Source organism: Solea solea, chromosome 9 (assembly GCF_958295425.1).
Source record: "Solea solea chromosome 9, fSolSol10.1, whole genome shotgun sequence".
NCBI lineage: Eukaryota > Metazoa > Chordata > Actinopteri > Pleuronectiformes > Soleidae > Solea > Solea solea.
The window spans coordinates 24361113-24382446 of NC_081142.1; the positions used below are offsets into that span (position 1 = coordinate 24361113).

At 43.4% G+C, this 21334-nt stretch overlaps 1 protein-coding gene across 5 annotated transcripts in view; it reads right to left on the minus strand.

Moving 5' to 3' along the window:
* The window catches only part of herc2 (HECT and RLD domain containing E3 ubiquitin protein ligase 2), a 60472-nt gene that overhangs the window by 15340 nt on the left and 23798 nt on the right, over nucleotides 1–21334 (minus strand). For 3 of the 5 annotated variants that reach the window (XM_058639149.1, XM_058639151.1, XM_058639147.1), the window contains exons 28-68: nucleotides 20624–20756; nucleotides 20090–20217; nucleotides 19749–19944; nucleotides 19539–19672; nucleotides 19130–19306; nucleotides 18880–19016; nucleotides 17908–18059; nucleotides 17333–17524; nucleotides 16886–17073; nucleotides 16614–16806; nucleotides 15996–16178; nucleotides 15128–15312; nucleotides 14505–14652; nucleotides 14228–14424; nucleotides 13908–14138; nucleotides 13580–13718; nucleotides 13185–13331; nucleotides 12926–13068; nucleotides 12362–12629; nucleotides 11469–11611; nucleotides 11273–11371; nucleotides 10605–10773; nucleotides 10392–10517; nucleotides 10149–10257; nucleotides 9644–9783; nucleotides 9376–9566; nucleotides 9169–9274; nucleotides 8482–8573; nucleotides 8218–8393; nucleotides 7832–7943; nucleotides 5735–5816; nucleotides 5020–5254; nucleotides 4473–4650; nucleotides 4304–4385; nucleotides 3763–3934; nucleotides 3530–3674; nucleotides 2673–2898; nucleotides 1896–2067; nucleotides 1278–1467; nucleotides 297–440; nucleotides 6–197 (exon numbers count right to left, since the gene is read on the minus strand). In XM_058639149.1, the coding sequence (XP_058495132.1) occupies nucleotides 6–197; nucleotides 297–440; nucleotides 1278–1467; nucleotides 1896–2067; nucleotides 2673–2898; nucleotides 3530–3674; nucleotides 3763–3934; nucleotides 4304–4385; nucleotides 4473–4650; nucleotides 5020–5254; nucleotides 5735–5816; nucleotides 7832–7943; nucleotides 8218–8393; nucleotides 8482–8573; nucleotides 9169–9274; nucleotides 9376–9566; nucleotides 9644–9783; nucleotides 10149–10257; nucleotides 10392–10517; nucleotides 10605–10773; nucleotides 11273–11371; nucleotides 11469–11611; nucleotides 12362–12629; nucleotides 12926–13068; nucleotides 13185–13331; nucleotides 13580–13718; nucleotides 13908–14138; nucleotides 14228–14424; nucleotides 14505–14652; nucleotides 15128–15312; nucleotides 15996–16178; nucleotides 16614–16806; nucleotides 16886–17073; nucleotides 17333–17524; nucleotides 17908–18059; nucleotides 18880–19016; nucleotides 19130–19306; nucleotides 19539–19672; nucleotides 19749–19944; nucleotides 20090–20217; nucleotides 20624–20756 (6552 nt within the window). The remainder of the gene's footprint in view (nucleotides 1–5; nucleotides 198–296; nucleotides 441–1277; nucleotides 1468–1895; nucleotides 2068–2672; nucleotides 2899–3529; nucleotides 3675–3762; nucleotides 3935–4303; nucleotides 4386–4472; nucleotides 4651–5019; nucleotides 5255–5734; nucleotides 5817–7831; nucleotides 7944–8217; nucleotides 8394–8481; nucleotides 8574–9168; nucleotides 9275–9375; nucleotides 9567–9643; nucleotides 9784–10148; nucleotides 10258–10391; nucleotides 10518–10604; nucleotides 10774–11272; nucleotides 11372–11468; nucleotides 11612–12361; nucleotides 12630–12925; nucleotides 13069–13184; nucleotides 13332–13579; nucleotides 13719–13907; nucleotides 14139–14227; nucleotides 14425–14504; nucleotides 14653–15127; nucleotides 15313–15995; nucleotides 16179–16613; nucleotides 16807–16885; nucleotides 17074–17332; nucleotides 17525–17907; nucleotides 18060–18879; nucleotides 19017–19129; nucleotides 19307–19538; nucleotides 19673–19748; nucleotides 19945–20089; nucleotides 20218–20623; nucleotides 20757–21334) is intronic. The other 2 variants (XM_058639148.1, XM_058639150.1) reach the window with 2 other exon arrangements.

Sequence of the window (21334 nt, forward strand, 5' to 3'; positions counted from 1 at the left end):
GTCACCTGGGGATACGCTGTTCCCATCCCGGACAGAACCGCAGACAGAACCTCTTTGCCTTTGTCTCCGGAGCGACAGGACACGGCCAGTTTCAGCACGTCCACCATCACGCGGGTGTCGTCAGGGACCAGGAGGCTGGTGAACTCGTCCAGATACTGAGGCTCTGGACCGACCACTTTACTCTGACTCTCTGAGTCCTGACGATGACACAAAACCACCACAAGGTGGCACTGTTACATACATGTGATCATGACGGTGGGGGGAAGAGAATTTCTCATCATCGCAATAAACCTGACCTCTTTAGTCTTGGTCATGGTCTCAGCGATGATGCTGGCTGCTCCCGGATCATCAGTGACGGGGATGAAAGGACGCGACGAGGCACCGGAGGCAGACGGAGTCACAGCCGATGACGGAGTGACGGCATCTTCTGATGAAGGACCCTGTTCACACACACATAATCATCATCACCATCACCATCACAGTCTGAAACACTGGAGGAATCAGGTCATTACAACATGTGACTAGGGATGGGCATAATTAAATGTCGATCGATTAATTGATCAGTAAGAATTTCGTCGATGACGTACATTTTTTATCGATAAAACTAATGCAGGTTCTGTTGCGTAGTCTGACACGGACAAGGGAAGCGCACGTTGCAGCCTCCCAGTCCCAGGTCTCTGCTATGACATGACTTCTGCACAGGTACCTGCGCATCACGGCAACGTCAGTCCCCTCAGCGCGGGTGTACTTGGCGGCTTGACTGACAGTCACCAGGCCGTGGTCGCGTCTGACCCCAGAGTAGAGATGCGCGGATGAGCTGTAATGGCATCCTCACCCGGTGCTAAATATCAATAATCCACCCAAACCAATGTTTTTTTAACAATTGACACCCACACCAAGTCTGCCTACTAGAGATGCACGGTTGAACCCGTGGACACCGCAGATAATCCATGGGGTGGGTGGATCGTGTGGAAAAAAAAAAGTACTTGGATGAATTGCGGGCGGGTCACAGTTGAAATAATTAAACAAATAAATAAATAATACGATCGTTAATTCTCCCGACGATCAATTAAGAAAATGTAATCAAATGCCCGTCCCTACATGTGACTAAACACTGCAGGTGTTTATGGAATTTTAATGAAGATCAAATTCCACTGACACACATTATTACTGTCATTCATCACTTTTCTGTTCCAAAATTGAACACACTTCTTCTTGTCCAGGGCCCGCGGGTTGCGTTTGTTGTGGTGTGTATATAGTGTAGTGTTGTTGTTCACCTCGTTCTTCTTGTCCGGGGTCCACGGGTTGGGGCTGAGTCGTTCCTCTGCTTCAGAAGGAAGAGGCGGTCCTTCTTCATCGCTGACACAGGATGAGGAGGAGGAGTCTGATGGCGGGACAGGTGAGCTGGACGGACACTCGGCAGGTAGAATCATGCTGGCCGGCATCAGAGCGCCGACCACTGCGTCTCTGTGAAGGCACACAACAACAACAACAGTGACACCTTCTGTCAACATTGAGAAAATGCAGTAAAAACACTGATGGGTGTATATCAAGAGACTCGTAAATGTAGTGGGAGGAGCTAAAACCAGAGGATTGAAGCATAAAGGAAACATGTGGTGAAACTTTGTGTTTGCACATAAGAAGAAGAAATTTAAACATTATTCTGATCTTTTTAAGTACTTCAATCATAGATGGTATATAAATACTACAGTTTGATTTCAAGCAGAAAGTAAGGTCACACAGAACAGGGGTGACTCCACTGTTTGGTTTATAGAATAGGTAATCATTTAGGTCATCACTAGATAAACTAAACATGTGTATTTTTAATAAGAATAACTACTCAAAACATAATCATTATTGTATTGAAAATCCCAGAGACTGTCTGTCGTCAGTACCTGGCATACATGATCTGCAGAGCGGACAGAACATGAGTCAGAGCCTGTTGTTTGGCCAAGTTTCCGTCCAGACTGAGCAGAATCTTAGCGAGCGACGGTCGATTGGACTTCACGTTGTTTTGTCCACTCATCTTATTGCTGACGGCTGACGAGTCACTGTCTGACTGAACACCTGTGAGGAGACACATCAACACCAACGTGAAAACAAACACCTGGTCCAGGCCCATGAGGTTCTGTGGCTGCCATTTTCTCTAAACTACTTCCTCATTATTCTGCCATTTTGTCCGCTAATGATTTCCACACATGTAAACGTAGAAACTTCATGCAAACTTTGAAACATTCAGATATTTCAGTTACTGCTTTTCCAGAACACTTAATGTAAAAGGGACAGAGCACTCATTAAGCCATCAGTGTGCTGCGTCTAGTCTTCCTCTACGATTGTGTTGTTCATTTGTGCGAATTATCACAACAGCCCTAATGCATGTATTGAGATTGTAGATATATTTCTCACTTTTAATGCCTCATTTTACACAAAATTTCAACTTGTTTCTTAACATTCAGACATTTAATTAGAAACCTAAACTCATTTTTTTTAACTTGTTCAAACTGTGACGAAGTAGAAGAAAAGTTATTTGAATCATTGGTATCTGCATCATCTGTAAAAAATAAAACATGGGAGTTTGTCTGAGCTTCTTCTTCTTCATCATCATCATCTTCATCACAGTTTAAATGAGCACACTGGTGTGTGAACACTGTGTAAAGGAGACGGAAGATTACCTAAGTAGGAGGCACCGAGCGAGTCTCTGGCAGTCTGGAAGAGAACTGGCTCGTGAACAGAGGGCGTGGTCACATCCACCGTGGTCCAGGCCACACTGTGGGAGGAGCCACAGGCCACGCGAGTGATCTTCTGTCCCTCCAGACCCTGGACCAGCGTGGGCTTCCTGTTGACTGTGGTGGTGCCGTTTCCCTGCTGACCGTGGTCGTTGTCTCCCCATGCATAAACCTGACACACACACGACAATGTTAGTTTTTTGTTTTCAAAAAGTCTACCATAGTTTAAGAACATGTTCCCATCTTTATCTCACTGTTAGACCCACTTTTCCTTCTGTAAACTGAAGTTCATTAACCACTCACTCTCCCACACTAAAGTCCATAAAGAAAATCAGTGATTTTAACATCACACACACACACACACACACACACACACAGTTCAAATGTCTTATTTTGTAACGTCAGTGTTTGAAATCCTTTGTTCAGATTGACCTCAGTGACACAAAGTGACCACACGAGGCAGCAGAGGACCAGCAGCTCCTGTGTCCCTGTGAGCTAGAATCACTGATTTTCTCGATGGACTTTGGTGTGGGAGAATGAGTGGTTTACAAACTTCAGTTTCCTGTTGGAAAAGTCTGTCTCACAGTGAGATAAAGACATGAACATGTTAGAAGACATCTTAGGCTTTTGTGTCCCTGCTGGCAGAGATGGTTTTCCTATATAACTTCAGTTAAAACACATTTATCCAGCCACATGAAGAAAGAAGGTGTTTCCCAGCAAAGATCAGATACAGGGCTCCCCCTACAGGAGAACAAACACACAACAGGAGCAGACCAGTGTTATTAGTTGAAGTTATTACAAACCTGTCCAGTCTCTGTCACAGCCAGACAGTGTAAAGCTCCAACAGCCACATGGACGATCTTCTTCCCTCGCAGTCCTTCCACCATCTGAGGCTTCCGTACGTGGACATCGGTGCCGTGACCCAGTCGGAAATAATCTCCTTTTCCCCTGTGTGGTCAAACAAACAGTGAGACAGTGGATTACAAAAAAATAGATGATAGAAGAATAGATACTCATGTCTTTAACAGCATCTCACCAGGTCCACACCACTCCTGATTTGGTGAGAGCCAGAGAGAACTGTGCTCCACACTCGATCTGACAGACGGCCTGACCGTTGAGACGCTCGATGTTCTGAGGGATGTTACAGCCTTCACTGCCTCCACGGCCCAGTTTACCGAAGTCTCCATCGCCCCAGGAGAACACCAGGCCTGAGATCAATGACAACGTACACATAGTAATATGTTACATAATCATCACAACAAGAGACCTGGGAGAGAAACTTATTCCGTCATTTTCCTTCATTTAAAATGTTAACATTGTTAACATTTATTAATGCACCTCGTAAGCTTTATTGTAAAGTGGGAAAGAGACTTTAGAGACAAAGAAACCTTTATTAATTAATATATAATATACATAATATTACTTACATTAACATTATATAGAGATAATATATGAATTAATAACTAAATAACATTCATAACTGGTTAGTTAAGACATTAATGAAATGTTTAATCGATGACAGTATAACTGTAAAAGAGTGAGATATCCTGGTTTCATCAGTGCAGAGACATAATTACCTTCATCAGTGAGAGCCAGAGTCTGAGCGTCTCTGCTGCCACAGGCCACCTGGATCACACGATGACCCAGAAGAACTTTGACCTGGACGAGGACACACACACACACCACAGTAAAATGAATAAAACTCTCTGGTTTGTCTGTAGAGCAGCTGATGACAGCGAGACTCACCAGTTTAGGCCTGAGCTGCGTGGTGTTGTCTCCGTGTCCGAGGCGTCCATATTCTCCTAAACCCCAGCAGTACAGTTCTCCACTGGACGTGATGGCGGCACTGTGAGAGCTGCCGCACGCGATGTCACGGATACGCTTGGTCTTCAACGCCTCGATCAACCGCGGTTTGTCACAGTTCCTGCAAACAAGAGAGACAACAAAACATTCACCTTTCATTTACAGCCTCTATGATGTCTTACGTGTAAAAGTATCAAACCTTTGGAAATCACTGCAGCTGATGATGAATGATTGATATTTTGACCCATAAATTAAATTTTCTATATATATATATATATATTATTCATGTGAAACAGGTCATCAAAAAAAAATAAAGTTTTTGTGTCTAAGCAACATTTATAAAGTTCCTGAGAACAAAAATGTAAAATTGGTCAATTGATACATAATAATAAGCCAATGTTGTTGATTAAAAATGACAAATATTAGATTAATGGGTCTATGTCTATGATGTATATTAAAGCGGCCACGTAGAGAGTAAAGTCAAACCTACATTCTGCTGAAGTGACCCAGTTTGCCGTCGTCTCCTTCTCCCCAGGAGAAGACCTTCCCGTCCACGGTCAGTGCCATGGCGTGACGTCCTCCCGAGTGCACCGCCACCTTCTTCACCACATAGTTACTGAGCGCAGTGATCTGACGGGGGATGGGGATGGTTCCACTGGACAGACCCAGACCTAACCTGCCGTTAGTGGCTTCACCACAGGCGTAAATCTTCCCTTCCACCGTCACTGAGAAACAACCACAGAAACACAGAATTATATAATGGGGGCTCTGTTCTACCATTTATTTAGATTTCTCTTTGGAAGATCTGATATCGATTCATAAAATCCTGAACTTTTAATATGGATTATTTCCCGTCTCTGACCAAACATTTCACAATATTATCAAAATGACTCTCATTTTCATTTGACCAACATACTTAAAATGATTATTGTGTGATATTTGTGCAGATCTGTGAGGAACAAATGTGTTCTCTTCAGTCTGTAGAATAAGATGCGTGTCAAAGACAATATTTCATCTTAAATAATAATATTTCACACATGTTGGCTTTTGACGACATGGATATGATCATCTGTAAGATGGACGGTGCAATTTTAAAGGGAAAAGTTCAGCATTAGCCCAGGAAGATGAGCCACGCTTTAGGGTTCAGCTCATCAGGATCCTCATAAATAATAACTAATAAAGAAATAAATGAACTTCAGACTCACCAGCAAAGAGGCTTTTGGATCCACCGGCCACTTGGACCACGTTTAGAGCAGAGAGCGTTTCAGAGAATGACGGCACTTTGATCTGTGACAACAAAACAACAATTTCATTCTGATGATAAGACACTTTGAGACGACTTTTACTGGAAATAAAACGGTCAATAAAATGTGGGCAAGATCCAGATTAAGGATGATTTTATCACACATGGTAGTGAATTAACATCATCTGGATTGTTAATCCGTATAATTAGTGAATGTGGAAAATCGATAATATTTAACAGAGGTGATTTGAAAGTGCTGTATTGTTTCAGATGTGCCATAAGGGGGTGCTGCATAAAATATTTCATTAGACTTTTCTGTAATGACAAAGATGTTTCTGTGACATTGGTAAGATTAACATGTTACATTTTCCACTCATGTTAGTAACATGTATTTTTATAATCATAATATCTGTTACATTTGTTTATGATTTTAGAATTTATCATTCTATCGTTCTGGTAACATGTCTGCAACATGTTACCAGAACATTAGTAACACGTTTTGAAACATTATGTTTTTAGACAAACCAAATGAAGGCTGATGAACAGAAACCCAAATAAAAAGACTTAACGTTTTTGTTTCTGATCAAATGTAATGTTAAGTCATTTCACTGTGGTGTAGAGACACCATGGCAAAAATCTTTCACTCATTTCAGGACCAGGGGCCTCATGTATAAAAGAGTGCGCAGCATGGTGCATTGATAGTTGATCCTGTGCATGTTTTTTTTCTGGTGTAACATGTATGCTTAGACATGACTTATTCGTGTGAGCTGAATTTACAGATCATTTCAACAATCAACAAAGTGTCACACGTCATCATCTACACACATTACACACAGAATAAGCAGACAGAGCTCACGGAGTTATTCCATGTAACGATTCATTACTGTCACTGATTGTGTTGTGGAAGCTGGGGAGGGAGAAAGAGGGAGGAAGAAGATGCCGGTGTTCCGGTTACTCCAGCGGCTGACGGGCACACACCAGCATCGCCTTTCTCTTCCGACGAAAGGCGCAGCAGTGGCAGAATAACTTTTTTGCAGTTATTTCGAGTGTTTAAAACATTATAGACTGACGTGTGTTCTTGTCAGCAGCTGTGTGTCTATTTACATCGCTGTGTTACGTAAAGAAATATACATCTGTGGAAAATTAATTAATAAAAATTAATAAAGTAAGCAAGTGAGTCTTCCTCTCTCACTAACACACACACACACACACACTACAAACAGTAGTAGATCAGTTTCGTCTCCAATGTCCTCTTTGATGTTATACACATATGTTCAGACGTACGTGGTGTATCAGTTTGTCACAGATTAATTCACATTTGTCGCTGTAGACACATTAATAATATTATTTTGAAACACTGCGATAGGGACACACGGTGGTGTAGTGGTGCAATGCAATGTGGGGATTAGGTAAATTGGACACTCTAAATTGACAATAGGAGTGAGTGTGAGAGTGAATGGTTGTTTGTCTCTATCTGTGTGTGTGGCCCTGCGATGGACTGGCGAACTGTCCAGGGTGTACCCCGCCTATCGCCCAATGTAGCTGAGATTGGCACAGCACCCCACGCGACCCTCTGGCAGAGGATAAAGCGGTAGATGATGACTGATGACTGACTGACTGAACACTGCGATAAGTTTCAGATCTTAATATTGCAGCGTCTCCACCTGACAAGAATTTGCAGAGCTCTCAGCAAATTCTCACAAATTCAGCTCGAGAGTTTGCACTGCGATCTGCAAACTTCCACGCCAAGTACATTTTTATACTTGCCGTCTGTGCGAGAAAGCAAGCGTACGCCGTCTTTTTGTGCGTACCCACGGTTTATACATGAGGTCCCAGGTTGTTTGACAGGCTTCACACTCTGCAGCTGACAGTAGGGGGCAGCAGCAGGTGACTTAGTGAGAGCACCAGTGAGTGCAGTGCTGACTAACAAATACTGGACTACTGTAGTATTTCACTTATTATTGTAAATGTCCCTGTTGTGGGACTAATAAAGGATTATCTCAGAAACATTTTGTATCATATATATGTGTATAGATATAGATAGAGAGAGAGTGAGGACCTTGGATCCTTTGAGTCCTCCCAGCTGGTCTTTATCATTGAGTCCCCACACAAAGACTTTGGTCCTGATGGTGGCTGCAGACTCTAGACCTGAAGACTTTTTACGAGCCAAACTAAAACACAAAAACAAAAACACACAGAGAAAACGTGAAAATTCATTCATCACTTCAATCATTACTCCTTGATTTCTGTGCAGAGTTCAACCTTTTGCCTTTAGGGCGGCGATACAGGGCAATTAAATCTCACACCACAAGATTCATCTCACATCTAGCACACAAACTAATCTAGGTTTTAGATTCATAAATGAATTTAATAAAGTGTATGAATGGAACTGTAACCGATAATGATAAAAAAAAATTAAGTTTCAACACTGCACACATTCCTCACCTGCCAGTGGCTGTTTTCTCATCCTCCTCTTCCTCATTGTCGGACGCCAGGAAAGGGACCGTGGCCAGATCGTCGTCTTCTGCTCTTATCCGTCCCACGATGCTGAGTCCGTGAATCTTACAGTCGATACCGGAGCTGCGGCACTGCTTGATGGCGATCTCGATGTATCTGTGATACTGTGGAATGTAAACAACACCAGAAGTTCCAGTAAACAAAGATCATACGTTCACGTGAAGGAGGACGGACACAGACAGACGGACAGACCTCGGTGCAGTCAGTGAGCAGCAGCACTGTGGTGTCTGTCGGGTTGATGTTTATCGTCTTCAGCTCGATCAGGTTGTTCAGGGAGCTGCCACCTGCACATGAACAACAACATCATCACTGTGTTGTTTAGACAAGAGGAGAAAAGACATCAGAGCAAAACTAAAAGCAGACTGTTTTGTGAGTGCCCCCTGCTGCTGAGAACCAGCCTCAGTCTCACGTCTTTATCTCAGTGTCAGAAAGACTTTTCCAACAGAAAACTGAAGTTTGTAAACCACTTACTCTCCCACACCAAAGTCCATAGAGAAAATCAGTGATTTTAACATCACAGCACACAGGAGTTGTTGATCCACTGCTGCCTCCATCACTAAGTTCAAATGTCTTATTTTGTCACTTCAGTGTTTGAAAGCCTTTGTTCAGATTGACCTAAGTGACACAAAGTGACCACACAAGGCAGCAGAGTAGCAGCTCCTGTGTCCCCGCCAGCTAAAATCACTGATTTTCTCTATGAGGTTTGGTGTGGGAGAGTGAGTGGTTTACAAACTTGAGTTAAAGACATGACGTAGATATCAGAGACTTTAACTGACGGAGATTTTATTACACAAGTCTTTTGTTAAGAGGCTAAAATCTGTCTCTGTCGGATTCTCAGCACAGCATCTCATACGACAACACAGTTTACTGTTAACTCACCTGACACCACCACCAGTGAGGGCATGTAGCTGCTGTCTGCAGGATCCACAATCATCTTGAGTCTGTGAACGAGGACATCCGGGAAAAGCTCCAGACGGATCCAGTGCTGCGGAGAAGAAGAAGAAGAAGGAGGAAGATGAGGTCATTTACATGTCAATAAACTAATATTAACATTTTATCACAGTGATGAGTTTAATCTGGCTTCACCTTTCCCTGTGAGCCGGACGACTGCCAGCACTGGTCACTGCAGTCGATGAGTCGCGACACCTGGTTTACAGAAGATGACACGTTGAGACTCTTCACGGCTCGAGACCAGTCGTCGATCAACATCCCGCGCTGACTGCTGTGGTGCTTCTTCAGCTGCTTCCCTGAGCGGCCACAGAAGGCTGGAGACTGACCTGAGAGGACAGGGAGGAGCAGGTTAACACAAACACACACACACACACACAGAGTGTGTAACACCTGTGTGACTCACCAGGCTCGTTGATTCTACCAAACGAATGTCTGGTGTTGTGTTTGCGAGTCTTGAAACAGTTTTCGCAGAAGTCGAAGTCATCGCAGTTCCTACATTTGAACCTGGGGCCGTTGATTGGGAACATCTGGCAGCCGTCGCACCTGCACACACACACACAGAAGATCGTTATCTTAAGGGAGAGTTCAGGATTTTTAACAGTTGATTGTGCTGCAGGAGACGGACACTCACTCAGTGAAAAAAACAGATTTTAGCCTCTTAACAAAAACTCACTTCGATCACGTCTTTATCTCACTGATAGACAGACAACAGGAAACCCCTCATTCTCCCACACCAAAGTCCATAGAGAAAATCAGTGATTTTAACTCAGAGGTAAACATAAACATGTCTACTTTTTAATCAATTAACAAATATGTAAATAACTTTAACTGCTCAGCAGCAGGGGGCGCTCTCAGCGCAGTCTGTGAGATGCTGTCTATGTGTCTGCTTCTCATAAAACCTCACATACCTGACTCCTGGATGAACACTGGGCACAAGTTCCATTTCTGACAGCAGACCAGTCCAGTGAGACTGCTGAGGGAAGTCCACGATCACGTCCTTCCCGTTGGCACTGAAAGCTGAAAAAACAAAGATGACATACCAATTAATAAATCTGTTACTTTATCTCATATGCTGTTGTGTTATGTTCCTTTATTTTGTATATTTCAAAAAGTCAAGTGCAGCCTGTAAAGGAGGCGGAGCCTGGACTCACCTTTGACGACCCCAACACTCCTGTGAGTGACGGAGCCCCACTTGTACTTTGGCGTAGTGACGGTGGGTTTCACTCTCACCTTGTCACCGATTTTTATATGAGAGGGAGAAGTTTGTGGAGGGAAACCTGGTAAAGGAAGGGAATGACAGTCATTCAGACTCACATTCACTGTGACCGGGAACATTTAATGTGTTTAAATGACAACAAAGTTACCGAGCAGCTCGATGTGGATGTATCTGACCCAGTACGTCCCTCCTTTCTGCTGCCAGTCACACTGCACGTTTAAATCATGGAGTCCGTCTCTGTCCAGTTTGATCACTTTGCCCACATCGCCATCGTACACTTCCTCGTACGTCCTACAGCACTTCACCATCATCCCCACCTGCACGCAAGCCACACGAGTCATCACATGTCCTAGCGTTACAATTCACGTTTTTTTAACATTATGATATTTTGTGACATTTGTTCATAATGTTAGCAACATGTTTTTGCAATTTGTAATGTTGGATTGCTTTAACTCACTGTCTGTCACATGTCACATGTTCACGTCTTTATCTCACTGTTAGACAGACTGTTCCAACAGGAAACTGAAGTTTGTAAACCACTCACTGTCCCACACCAAAGTCCAGAGAGAAAATCAGTGATTTTAGCTCACAGGGACACAGGAGCTGCTGCTCTACTGCTGCCTCGTGTGGTCACTGTGTGTCACTGGAGTAAGACTTAATGTGGAATTTCAAAGGCCAAACTCATAAAATAAGACATTTGAACTTAGTAATGGAGGCAGCAATGGATCAAAAACTCCTGTGTGCTGTGATGTTTTCCTGTTGGAAAAGTCTGTCTGACAGTGAGATAAAGACATGAAGCTGTAGAGCTTCTCTCACCTGAATGTTTTCTCTAACGTAAACAGCATAATCGTCATTACTCTGGAAATCCGCTCTCTTCTTAAACGTCTGGCTTTCAGTGACGACGGCACCTGGAGGCTTTAACGTAAATAAAAAACAATAAAAACACAGACATGAACGTCACAGCAGTTCGGATCATTACTGAAGGAGAAAAATAACAGTGAACGTTAGCTACCACAGGGAATGTTGGCTCCGCCTCCTCCAGCTCCTCCAGCACCTCCTCGTCAGAGAATTCGTCCGATACGGTGTCGACGTCCGACGTCTCGGTGACGTGAACATCTGGATGATCGAGTAGCCAACTCACCAAAGCCTCCACACCTGAAAACACGGCTCAGTTTTTATCACAACAAGACACATTTTACCACGTATCCCAATAAAAGTAGATTATGTTGAATTTACATAACCATGATAATCAGGAATGGGGAAAGTGACTTTGTTAAATGCAGTATACGTAGAGTCTGTGAAGTCGGGAAAATACAGTATACGGTATTATCACACACGCGAGTTGACTGTGGTGAAATGACATTATCGTGATAATCGTGAATGAGGAAAATTGTTAATATTTCACGTGAGTGACTTGAAAATACTGACCAACATATCGTCCATGTGATTTTTCGCCAGTGATTCCCAAACTCATGATTTACATTTTAATTTACGATTCTTGATGCTTCTTTTCTACGATGTTTCTGACCAAAACATGACATCATTTCATCCCATTCCCATCAGCCCTATGGGCAAAACTCCGCCCCAAAAACACTTAAAGTTGTATTTTTAGTTTTTGTAAAATTACATGTAGTAACAGGTATAATGTTTCATTATTTGAGTAAAAATATGTTTGCTTTGGGACACATTTGTTGTGACATTATCAACATAGTTTTATGTCATGTTAGTATCCAATTTGTTTTGCAATTTTAGTAACTTTTTTGTGACAGCATGTTTCTGTTTTTCCTGTTTGTTTTTTTTATCACACTTCCTTTGCTCAGAATAATCGTGATTCGTGACATTAAATAAAATGCCTTAAATCATTTTGAATGATTGGCAGACGTGTATTGTTTGTGTGTTGTTTACCTGGAGCTCCAGAGGCGGAGCTTGTGGTTCCCGACAGTGACTTCAGTGCAAACTCGATGTTCTTCCGTGGGAAACCCATCTCCATGAGCTGGAGGACGATAGGTAAAGGCGGGACCGGCGACGTCTTCTGTTTCTTCTGTTTGGGCACTTTGACATGTTGAATGGTCACAGGCGTGGTGGCTTCACTGGAGCTGCTTTCCTCAAACAGAGGAGACGACGGGTGGGCGGACTCTACAGCCAGGAACTGACACACGGCCAGAGCTGCCGCCTACACACACACACACACACACACACACACACAGGTTCAGAGGTTATCTGACAGGTCACCTGGGGTCAAACTCAACAAAATGGACAGAACAGATGACGTCAAACTGGACAAAATGGACAGAACAGATGCCGTCAAAATGGACAGAACAGATGACGTCAAAATGGACAAAATGGACAGATGAGCTGATTTTAAACTAGACATCTAAAGGTACCTCAGCATAGATTTTTGTAATCTCAGCACATGAAAAATCAGATCTGTCGTTTGTCCATTTTGGTCTTTGTCAGTATCAGACTCACCTCCATCTCCTGTCGGTCAAAAATGGCTTTGATTGGCGACGGCTGGGTGGCAGCAGAGAGCAGCTGCTGCAGGAGGATCAGAGGAGGAAGTGGACCTTCAGGAGACAAGTCTCCAACATCAGGAGACGTCACTACCGCGTCCTCTACAAACACAAACACAAACACACACCAGTGTAGATGAATTCAAGCCCAGTGAGAGGAGAAAAGTGATAACTCATCGATAAATAGAGAAAGTAATCAACTTAAAGCTGCGACTGACCGCTGGAGTTGTTCCCGATGTCGACGACTGCAGGCTGAGACAGAATCTGTCGCAGTTTGTCCTGATGACAGAGCAGAGCACGAGCTGCTTTCAGGATGTAAAGTCTGAGCTGCTGACAGCGGAGAAGATGGACGTCCACCTGGTCAGCTGCAAACACACACACACACACACACACACACACACGGGACACCATCACCATCATTGCCAGGAACAAAAGATTACACTCTACTTTCATTTAAACAGCTTTTAAACTAAGTCTCTGTCCTCACTGAAACAGATCTTTTTGTTTGTCGTTTTCATCCACATGAAACATGTAGTACATAAATCAGGCCTGTATGTGGCGCTGTAAAAATGTCTCATGAACAAGAGTTATTAAGAGTGTCTTATTTTCTCACCCGTGAGTCCACGACTCAGCGATTTCTTCATACGCTGTTTCTCCAGTTTACTTCCAGCCAGACTGACGAGCTGAGCCCAGACTGTCAACATGGGCTCAGAGAAGGGGAGGTTCTGTACACTGAAGGAGACTGCAGGCAGCTGAGGAACAACAACATCAACAGAGTCAGGACTCTCTTATTCTAACTATATCTTTTATTACAGACCTTATGTTTGAATGTTTGAAGTCTTATGTAATAATGTCTCATTGTTATTTTATACACAACAATAAAGAATCATAGTTGTTGAAAGTTGAATGAAGAGTGAGAGGAGCAGGTCAACTGTTCATACCGGTCTGAGGTGGCTGAGCAGACAAACCCTGCACGTCCTCATCTCGTAGAACTGAACGGTGATTCGTCCTTTAGGTGTGATGCGTGTGACCGTCCCCTCGCCGTACTCCTCGTGGACGACCTGACCTCCGAGCCTCAGGCGACCGTCGATCCCTCCGATCACGGCCAGCACGGCCATCAGACTGCCCACACTGGGAGCGTCCAGGTCAGGGAAGTATTCCTCCAGGAAACACTGACACGAGGAGGAGACATACTTTTTTATAATCTATTATTGTGATAAATAAATGAACTCAGGACTCAGGCTAAATGACAAGCTCTTACTGCTTCAGACTGGCAGCCTGTCATCACGTCTCCGATGGCGCTGAGCTGAGCGTTGATGTAGTCGTTGATCAGACTGTTCCACTGTCCCAGTGAGTGCAGCGTCCTCAGGACAGAGACAATCTCCTCGGCCAGTGTGCTGCTGTGAGTGGCAGTGAGAGATGCCTGAGGGCGGGACTTCCTCTTCCGCAGGGAACCCTCTGTGAGCAGGAAGTGATATACATAAAAAATACAGTGTTGACAAAAAATGTGTAACTTTATTTCAGATGAGTGGTCTCACCTCTGAGAAGAGGCAGGTCTGATGAGCAGGTGCTCAGTAACTTTCCCAAGAAGCCAAACAACTTCTCCACCAGGAACTTCATGTCCTGAGAACGCTCCGACTTTTCCCAGGAGGGAAGAACTGCCTGCAGGAGGCGCAACGCCAGGATCTGGAAACAGGAAAGGAGCATGAGACGTGGACAAGTGTCTGGCCTTGTCCACACAAAGCCAGGTATCATTAAAAACTGAGCTATTGTGTTTTCTTCCGTCTACATGTTTTAAACAGAGTTTTTTCCTCGTGATGTGTTAAGGTGTGATGGAAAATGTCACCAAAGTAGCATTTCTGTACTATTTGCCTGTTCAAAACTACACACAGTGGTGATACGTCTAAAGGGGCAGAGGTGAATAAGTGATAACTCGGTCCAACTTCAACTTCCTCCACGCAGACACACAATCACCCAACTCATTTACTCATTTTCTAAATGATCACTGGGATCATTTAGAAAACTGAGGACAACAGTAGGACTGGACAACAAAACCTGGAATAATCTACTTGAGCTTCATGTCTACAGGTCGACCTCTGACCCTATCTTGTAATGGTGTTGTCAGAGTGATGAGCAGCAGTATGAGAAGCACATGACTGACCTGTCTCTGCAGAGAGACGGCGTTGAAGGACTGGTGTCCCTCAATGATTCGTATGAGCAGACTGATCCAGGCGGACGTGCTGAGTGTGCTGCACATCTGAGGCATGAGAGCGATGCTGCGGATGAAGCCCAGAGTGCACCAGCTCCTGTGCTGCTCCCGAGACACCAGCCTGTGAGAGTGAGAGCCTGCAAAACAACAACAGGTTACGATATGACAACGACAACGACAACAACAACAACAAGACAATTTAATCAGATTTATCTATTATTCTGTAAAAACTCATGCTTCAGATCCATAAAACATTCAGAAAATTTACAAAAATATGGACCAATAGATGAACTGATGCTACAAAACACATCACATACATCATGTAAGAATGTTAGCTGATGTTATGTTACAAAAACCTGTTGTTGCTAATCTTATTTTTTACTAATGCATTTTTTGTAAAATCAGTAAAAATTTTAAACTGCAAAAATATTTTGCAACTATATTTAACCCAAAATGTTCCAAAAATGCATCATTCCAAAAATTATTCACACAACATTTTAACTAAAAATACAAAAGCATTTCCCCCCCAAAAATGTTATAACAGTATGTTAATAAAGTTATTAAAGTTTGTATTTCAGCCTTTAAAACATGTTTACAAAGTGTAACACTACAAATAAATGCTACTAACATTATGAAAACAAAATAAAACACACTTTTCTGTTCAGAAACATACAAGAATCTTAAAGTAGATCATAAACCATGAGGTCCTGGAATGACTGGAGGGAAGAATATGGAAGGTGAAATATTAATGTAATGAAGCTGTAAACTGACTGTGACTGATGTTTATCAGGACATATAGTAAAGGTCGGCGCTCACGTACCGGACTTGTCGTTGGCTCCGCTCTCCACCAGCATCCTCAGGAGACCGCACAGTGTCCGCGTGGCGTCCGTCTGCAGCAGCTCAGCGTAGACTCCAGATGACAGCGACAGGGTCTTCAGCAGGTTCACGGTGCTGGTTAACATCATGGCTGTCGGGTGACTGCTCTTCTCCATCAGCTCGCCTTCTGGAACAAACACACATCTACCATGTCCACCGGCACACAGACTCCGCCCACATGCATATAGACTCCGCCCCACATGTGTACATGTATGATGTACTTTCAACTTCTCAGATGTCATGTCACAATGTGTGAGTGTTTCTCAACTGGGGGAAAAATAACCACTTGGGGGCACCAAAGAAGGCCTTCTGATAATATAATAATTTTATATGTAAAATACGTGGTGACTGCATTTAAGTCAATTCTGTAACGGGAAATAAATTAAGTTAAGGGGTTTCAGCTGAACCACAGAGGTGCATTTATTTATTTATTTATTTTTTTTTAAATGTCCCAAAAAAAGACAAACTCAGTCTACATGGGTGAGACTTCTCAGTGCGTACACATGTATGATAATAATAATAATAATAATAATAATAATAATAGCAGTGATGTAAATGTAACCTGTGTCGTCTTCTGTGTCTGAATCCTCTGTTGGGGGTTGGGCAGTGGGTGGTGGCTCTGCCAGTTTCAGGTCATATTTCCCTTCTTTTCCCATCCTGTAGGAGTTAGTGCTGCTCGTGTCCCACTGGACCCTGATCCATCCATCCTCACCCAGCTCCCCGATTACTCGACCCAGACCTGGAGCTGGACCGTCCTGGACAGGACATGAACAGTGTCAAACAGGAGCAGGGACTTTGTTCCCTGGTTTAAATCAGTGTGGTTGATTCAGGTACCTGGTCTCCCCACTTCCAGTCCACTCCTCTCATCACCCTGGTGCCGATCTTCATCATGGCTGCCAGCTCAGGACCGGAGGCAGGGAGGGGGGCGGGGGCCGCCTCCTTTCTGGACTCTTCCAGAACCGTGGCTGAACCTCCGTGTGCACATGAACTCAGGTCTTCCTCACTGCTGTCTGTGCTCGGACCTACAACAACAACAGCAAGTTTATAACCGGGCCCACGGACTCGTGTCGGGGTTGTACAGTGGACACTGATGCAGCTGTGGGGACCACATTAGAGAAAAAATTTGATAAATGGTCTCAGAGGTGTTATTGAAAAAATGTTTTGGCAGAAAATTCTGACACTTTTGTCCTGATGTTTGTCTTGTTAATAAAAACAGAGACGGCTAACATGTGACCGCTGCAGGGACATGCTGATGTGTGTGTTTGTTTTTTGCTGACTCACCGATGAGTCGGAGGATACTCTGAGTGAGGGCCAGGATTCCAGAGTTAAGCAGCAGACTCAGGCTGTTGGAGCCGTGTTTCAGCGACAGCATGTGGATCATGGACAGGAGGAAGCGAGCTTGTGGAATGGTACCGAGGCTTGGTCCCGCTGGGTTCTCGTTGGTGATGGTCTGCAGAGGAACAGGCTGAACTCCTGGTAACCACACAAACAAAAAGGAATTGTCTGAAGCTCGAGGCTTAATTCACTGAATAACCCAGAACATCGGCAACAATAGTGACAAAACCACATTTAAAACGTTAAAAAACAAACAAAACAATCACAATAAATTCATTTAAATGGTAATGTTCAATTATTCTGCCTTTTAAGGTTTTTCTGAAACATAACAGACCAACACAATTCTAACTGATCTTTTTCTGCCTCATTAACTAGTAATAACAATAATTTGCATTGATATCTGCCCTGAAAAACAATATCAGTTAGTCCCTATTCAGCACAACAGGACCAGAATTCTTCTAAGAAGTACAGTGTTCCTGCAGCGATGGCGACATCCACACTGCTGTTATCAGACGACTCACCGAGCTCTTTGAAGCGAGCGCTGGCCTCGAGCAGGATGCTGCGGACATTGTGAATGGCCCAGGAATACAACTTTCCAAAGGTCACCTCCAGGAGCATGCGGTTGAACGGAGGGATCAGATCCACGTCCTTCAGGCAGTCGGACAGAGACTCACTGAGGATGAGAGACGGTCAGAGACGGTCAGAGACACTGGAGAGGACTTCACTTTAACACACGCGCATACACACATGCGCGCACTAACCTAAAGAGAGTGTGGTTGTGATGAAAGCTTTCATTTTAACAGATGCTGCATCAACACTTTCAAAACCATATACAATAAATCTAAGGGAGGTTGGTGATTCTTCTCAACATAGTCGGACTGTCACGATACTCCAAATCCTAGATTCAATTTGATTCTTGAATCTTTTTTTCTCTCTTTTAGCTCAGATTGTCTGTCATGTTTAGACTTGTCTAGTTTAATCCAGGATCATTGATTTCATGTCACGATAACTCATTACTAACATAATATACACACCGTAGTTTTCTTAAACACTCGAGGAATGCAAAATATTTCCACACCAGTGATTTCAGAGAAGTGGGAGGGTATTCGAGTTCAGTCGATGTGCTGCCCAAATCAACAGTTGCTATGGTTACTACTAATTGGCAGCAACTTCAGGTTAGAGGGAGGAGCTAACAGGTGGTCGTGCTACAATGGCTACAAACACTTTGTCTGCAGGACATCACACTGGGGGCGTGGTTAAATCATTAAAATAAGAAGTGGTACTGATGAATAAAAAAAATAAAAAAGTATAAATAATATGGGTAAATATACAGCAGTAAATAAAATAGACAAGAACAGCTGTAAAATTAGAACATTTGTCTGCTCCATATTTACCTGTCCTTATTCAACAATTGTTACTTTAACATTTAGTTTTTTTTCTTACGCGCATACATGAATATTTTAAAAAGCCAGACGTGAAAAGCACCGACTCACCCAATGTTGGTCCCTTCAGGAATGACCCTCTGCCAACCACACAGCATGGCGTACTGAACAGACGGCAGCAGGAAGTTTTTGGAGGCCAGTTTCAGCATCGTGTCAATGCCTTCCAGCCGGACCTCAGCTCTCTCCAGCTGTCCACACACACACACAGTCAACATACAATGTCACTCCTACATCAGGATATACACTCAAAATATACACATATTATTTATAGGACATAGAGAATATATCTTGTATGTGTCACCTGTTTGAGAAGACACTTCCTCATCTTCTCCACGTCCAGGGGCTCCTCCTTCAGGACAAACTCCACGATGGTGACCATGAGGCTGGACTGAGAGAATACACCCTGGACGCTGTGTTTCAGCCACCTGTACTTCTGCACGCTGGTCACAGTGTTTAACAGAGGCTGCCATTTGTCCTGCTGCAGAGAAAACACATTTACATACTGTATGTCCTACACTGATCTCACTTTACCCTCTACAGACCATCGGTTTAACGGTTTTGTTTCTGTATTTTTTATGTTCCTGTGAGTTTATTACTTTTCTAATGACCTTGTGGAGCTTTAAAGTTATGCTGTAAATATGATTTTAGCTTTGTTTGATTCTAAATATTTAAATCATGTAAAAGCTGACAGTGAAGAAACGTTGGATTACCTTGGACGTCTTGCTCGTGGTAGATTTTCTGTCTGCAGTGGTTGGGCTGATGTGAACGTTCAGTTCTTCTTCATTGGTCCCTTCGTTCTCCAGCTTTGGCTCTTCGATGTCAGCAGACTCTGACTTTTTAGGCACTGAAAACAACACAAATACATTAATTTCAATAATGCTAAGATATCCCCATATCTCCCAGCCTCAGACCTAACCCACCTCTTTTTTTCCTGCGGTCCCTGATGAGCTTCTGCGTAATCCTCCTCCAGCGCGGCTGCGAGCTCAGCAGCTTCAGTTTGGACACGATGGACAGGTCGTTGCTAACGGCCGGACGCAGCTCGTTAAACAGGAAGCGAAGGCGCTCTATGACGGGAGCGCACACCTCCTTATAGGAGCGACCCTGCTCCTGATGGGTCTAAAATACAGGAGAACAAAACCATCTTCATCTTTTCACCAGTGACCTGCACCAACTTCTCCACTGAGGAAATAAATGTCACTGTGTATCATCATCATCATCATCATCATCATCATCATCATCATCATCATCATCATCATCATACCTTGATTAAAGAACACTTGGCCTGGTAGACCATGCGGCACACATCAATCACAGATTTAGGGAGGGACCTCTGTTTCCCCTGATCCACACCCAAGGCACATTGACTGACAAGTGAAAGAGCAACGTGACCTGTGACAGGAGGAGAGTTTACACTGCAGACGCACGACAACAAGCACAAACCACCGTCAGCTGTGAACTCAGGAGCTGGTGAGCGTGAGCAGGTGCAGGAAGACAACATTTCTGTGCATCCGAGGAAATATTTCAGTGACAAAATGAGCCCCAAAAAGGGATAGTTCAGTTTGTTACGTGTGGTTGTATGAGGTACAAACATGACTGTCCATGATATCTTAAGAATATGTTCAGATCTTAACTTCAATGTTAGACAGACTTTTAGAATTGTATTGGAGCTTCTGGTCCTGTGTCCCCATAAGCTACAATCACTAATTTTCTCTGTGGACTTTGGTGTGTCAGTATGTCATACAACCACACTTCCAAAAACCGGAACTATGCCTTTAATTCCCAGTTGCTAGGTTACCGAGGTCTTGATGTTTAAGCAGGCAGCAGAGCAGCAGGCGGCCGACCTCCTCCACAGGATGTTCCGTGGGGAAAGTGATGGGTGTGATGAGGTGGTACTGCTTACAGCAACGCTCTATTTGGCACAGGAAGTCCTGTGTTGTCACAAACACAGAGAAGACAACAGCAACACTGTGACACCTACGTATAAATACTTATTTAGCATTATTATTATTATTATTATTATTATTATTATTATTAACAGAAGAGTTGAGAACTTCGAGCTGTGGAGGGCAGCATTGCACATCTCGGTGTGCAGCCTGCTGGACATTATTGGAAGAAGTAGAAGCAAAAAAAGTTTAAAAAGAAGATGATGACGAAGAAGAATTAGAAGACAAGGACGTAGAAGAAGAATACTAAGAAGTAGAGGAAGACAAAGAAATAGAAGAAGACAAAGAATTCGAAGAAGTAGATGACAAAGACGTAGAAGAAAATTAAGAAGTAGAGGAAGACGAAGAAGTAAAAGGTGAAGAAGACCAACAAGAACTAGAAGAAAACGAAGGAGAATAGAAGACACAAAAGTAGAAAAGGAACAAGAACAAGGAGAAGAATAAAATGAAGAAGGTGAAGAAAAGGAACAAGAAGCAGAAGATGAAGAAGTAGAACAAGGTGAAGAAAAGGAACAAGAACAAGAAGCTGAAGATGAAGAAATAGAAGAAGGCGAAGAAGAGGA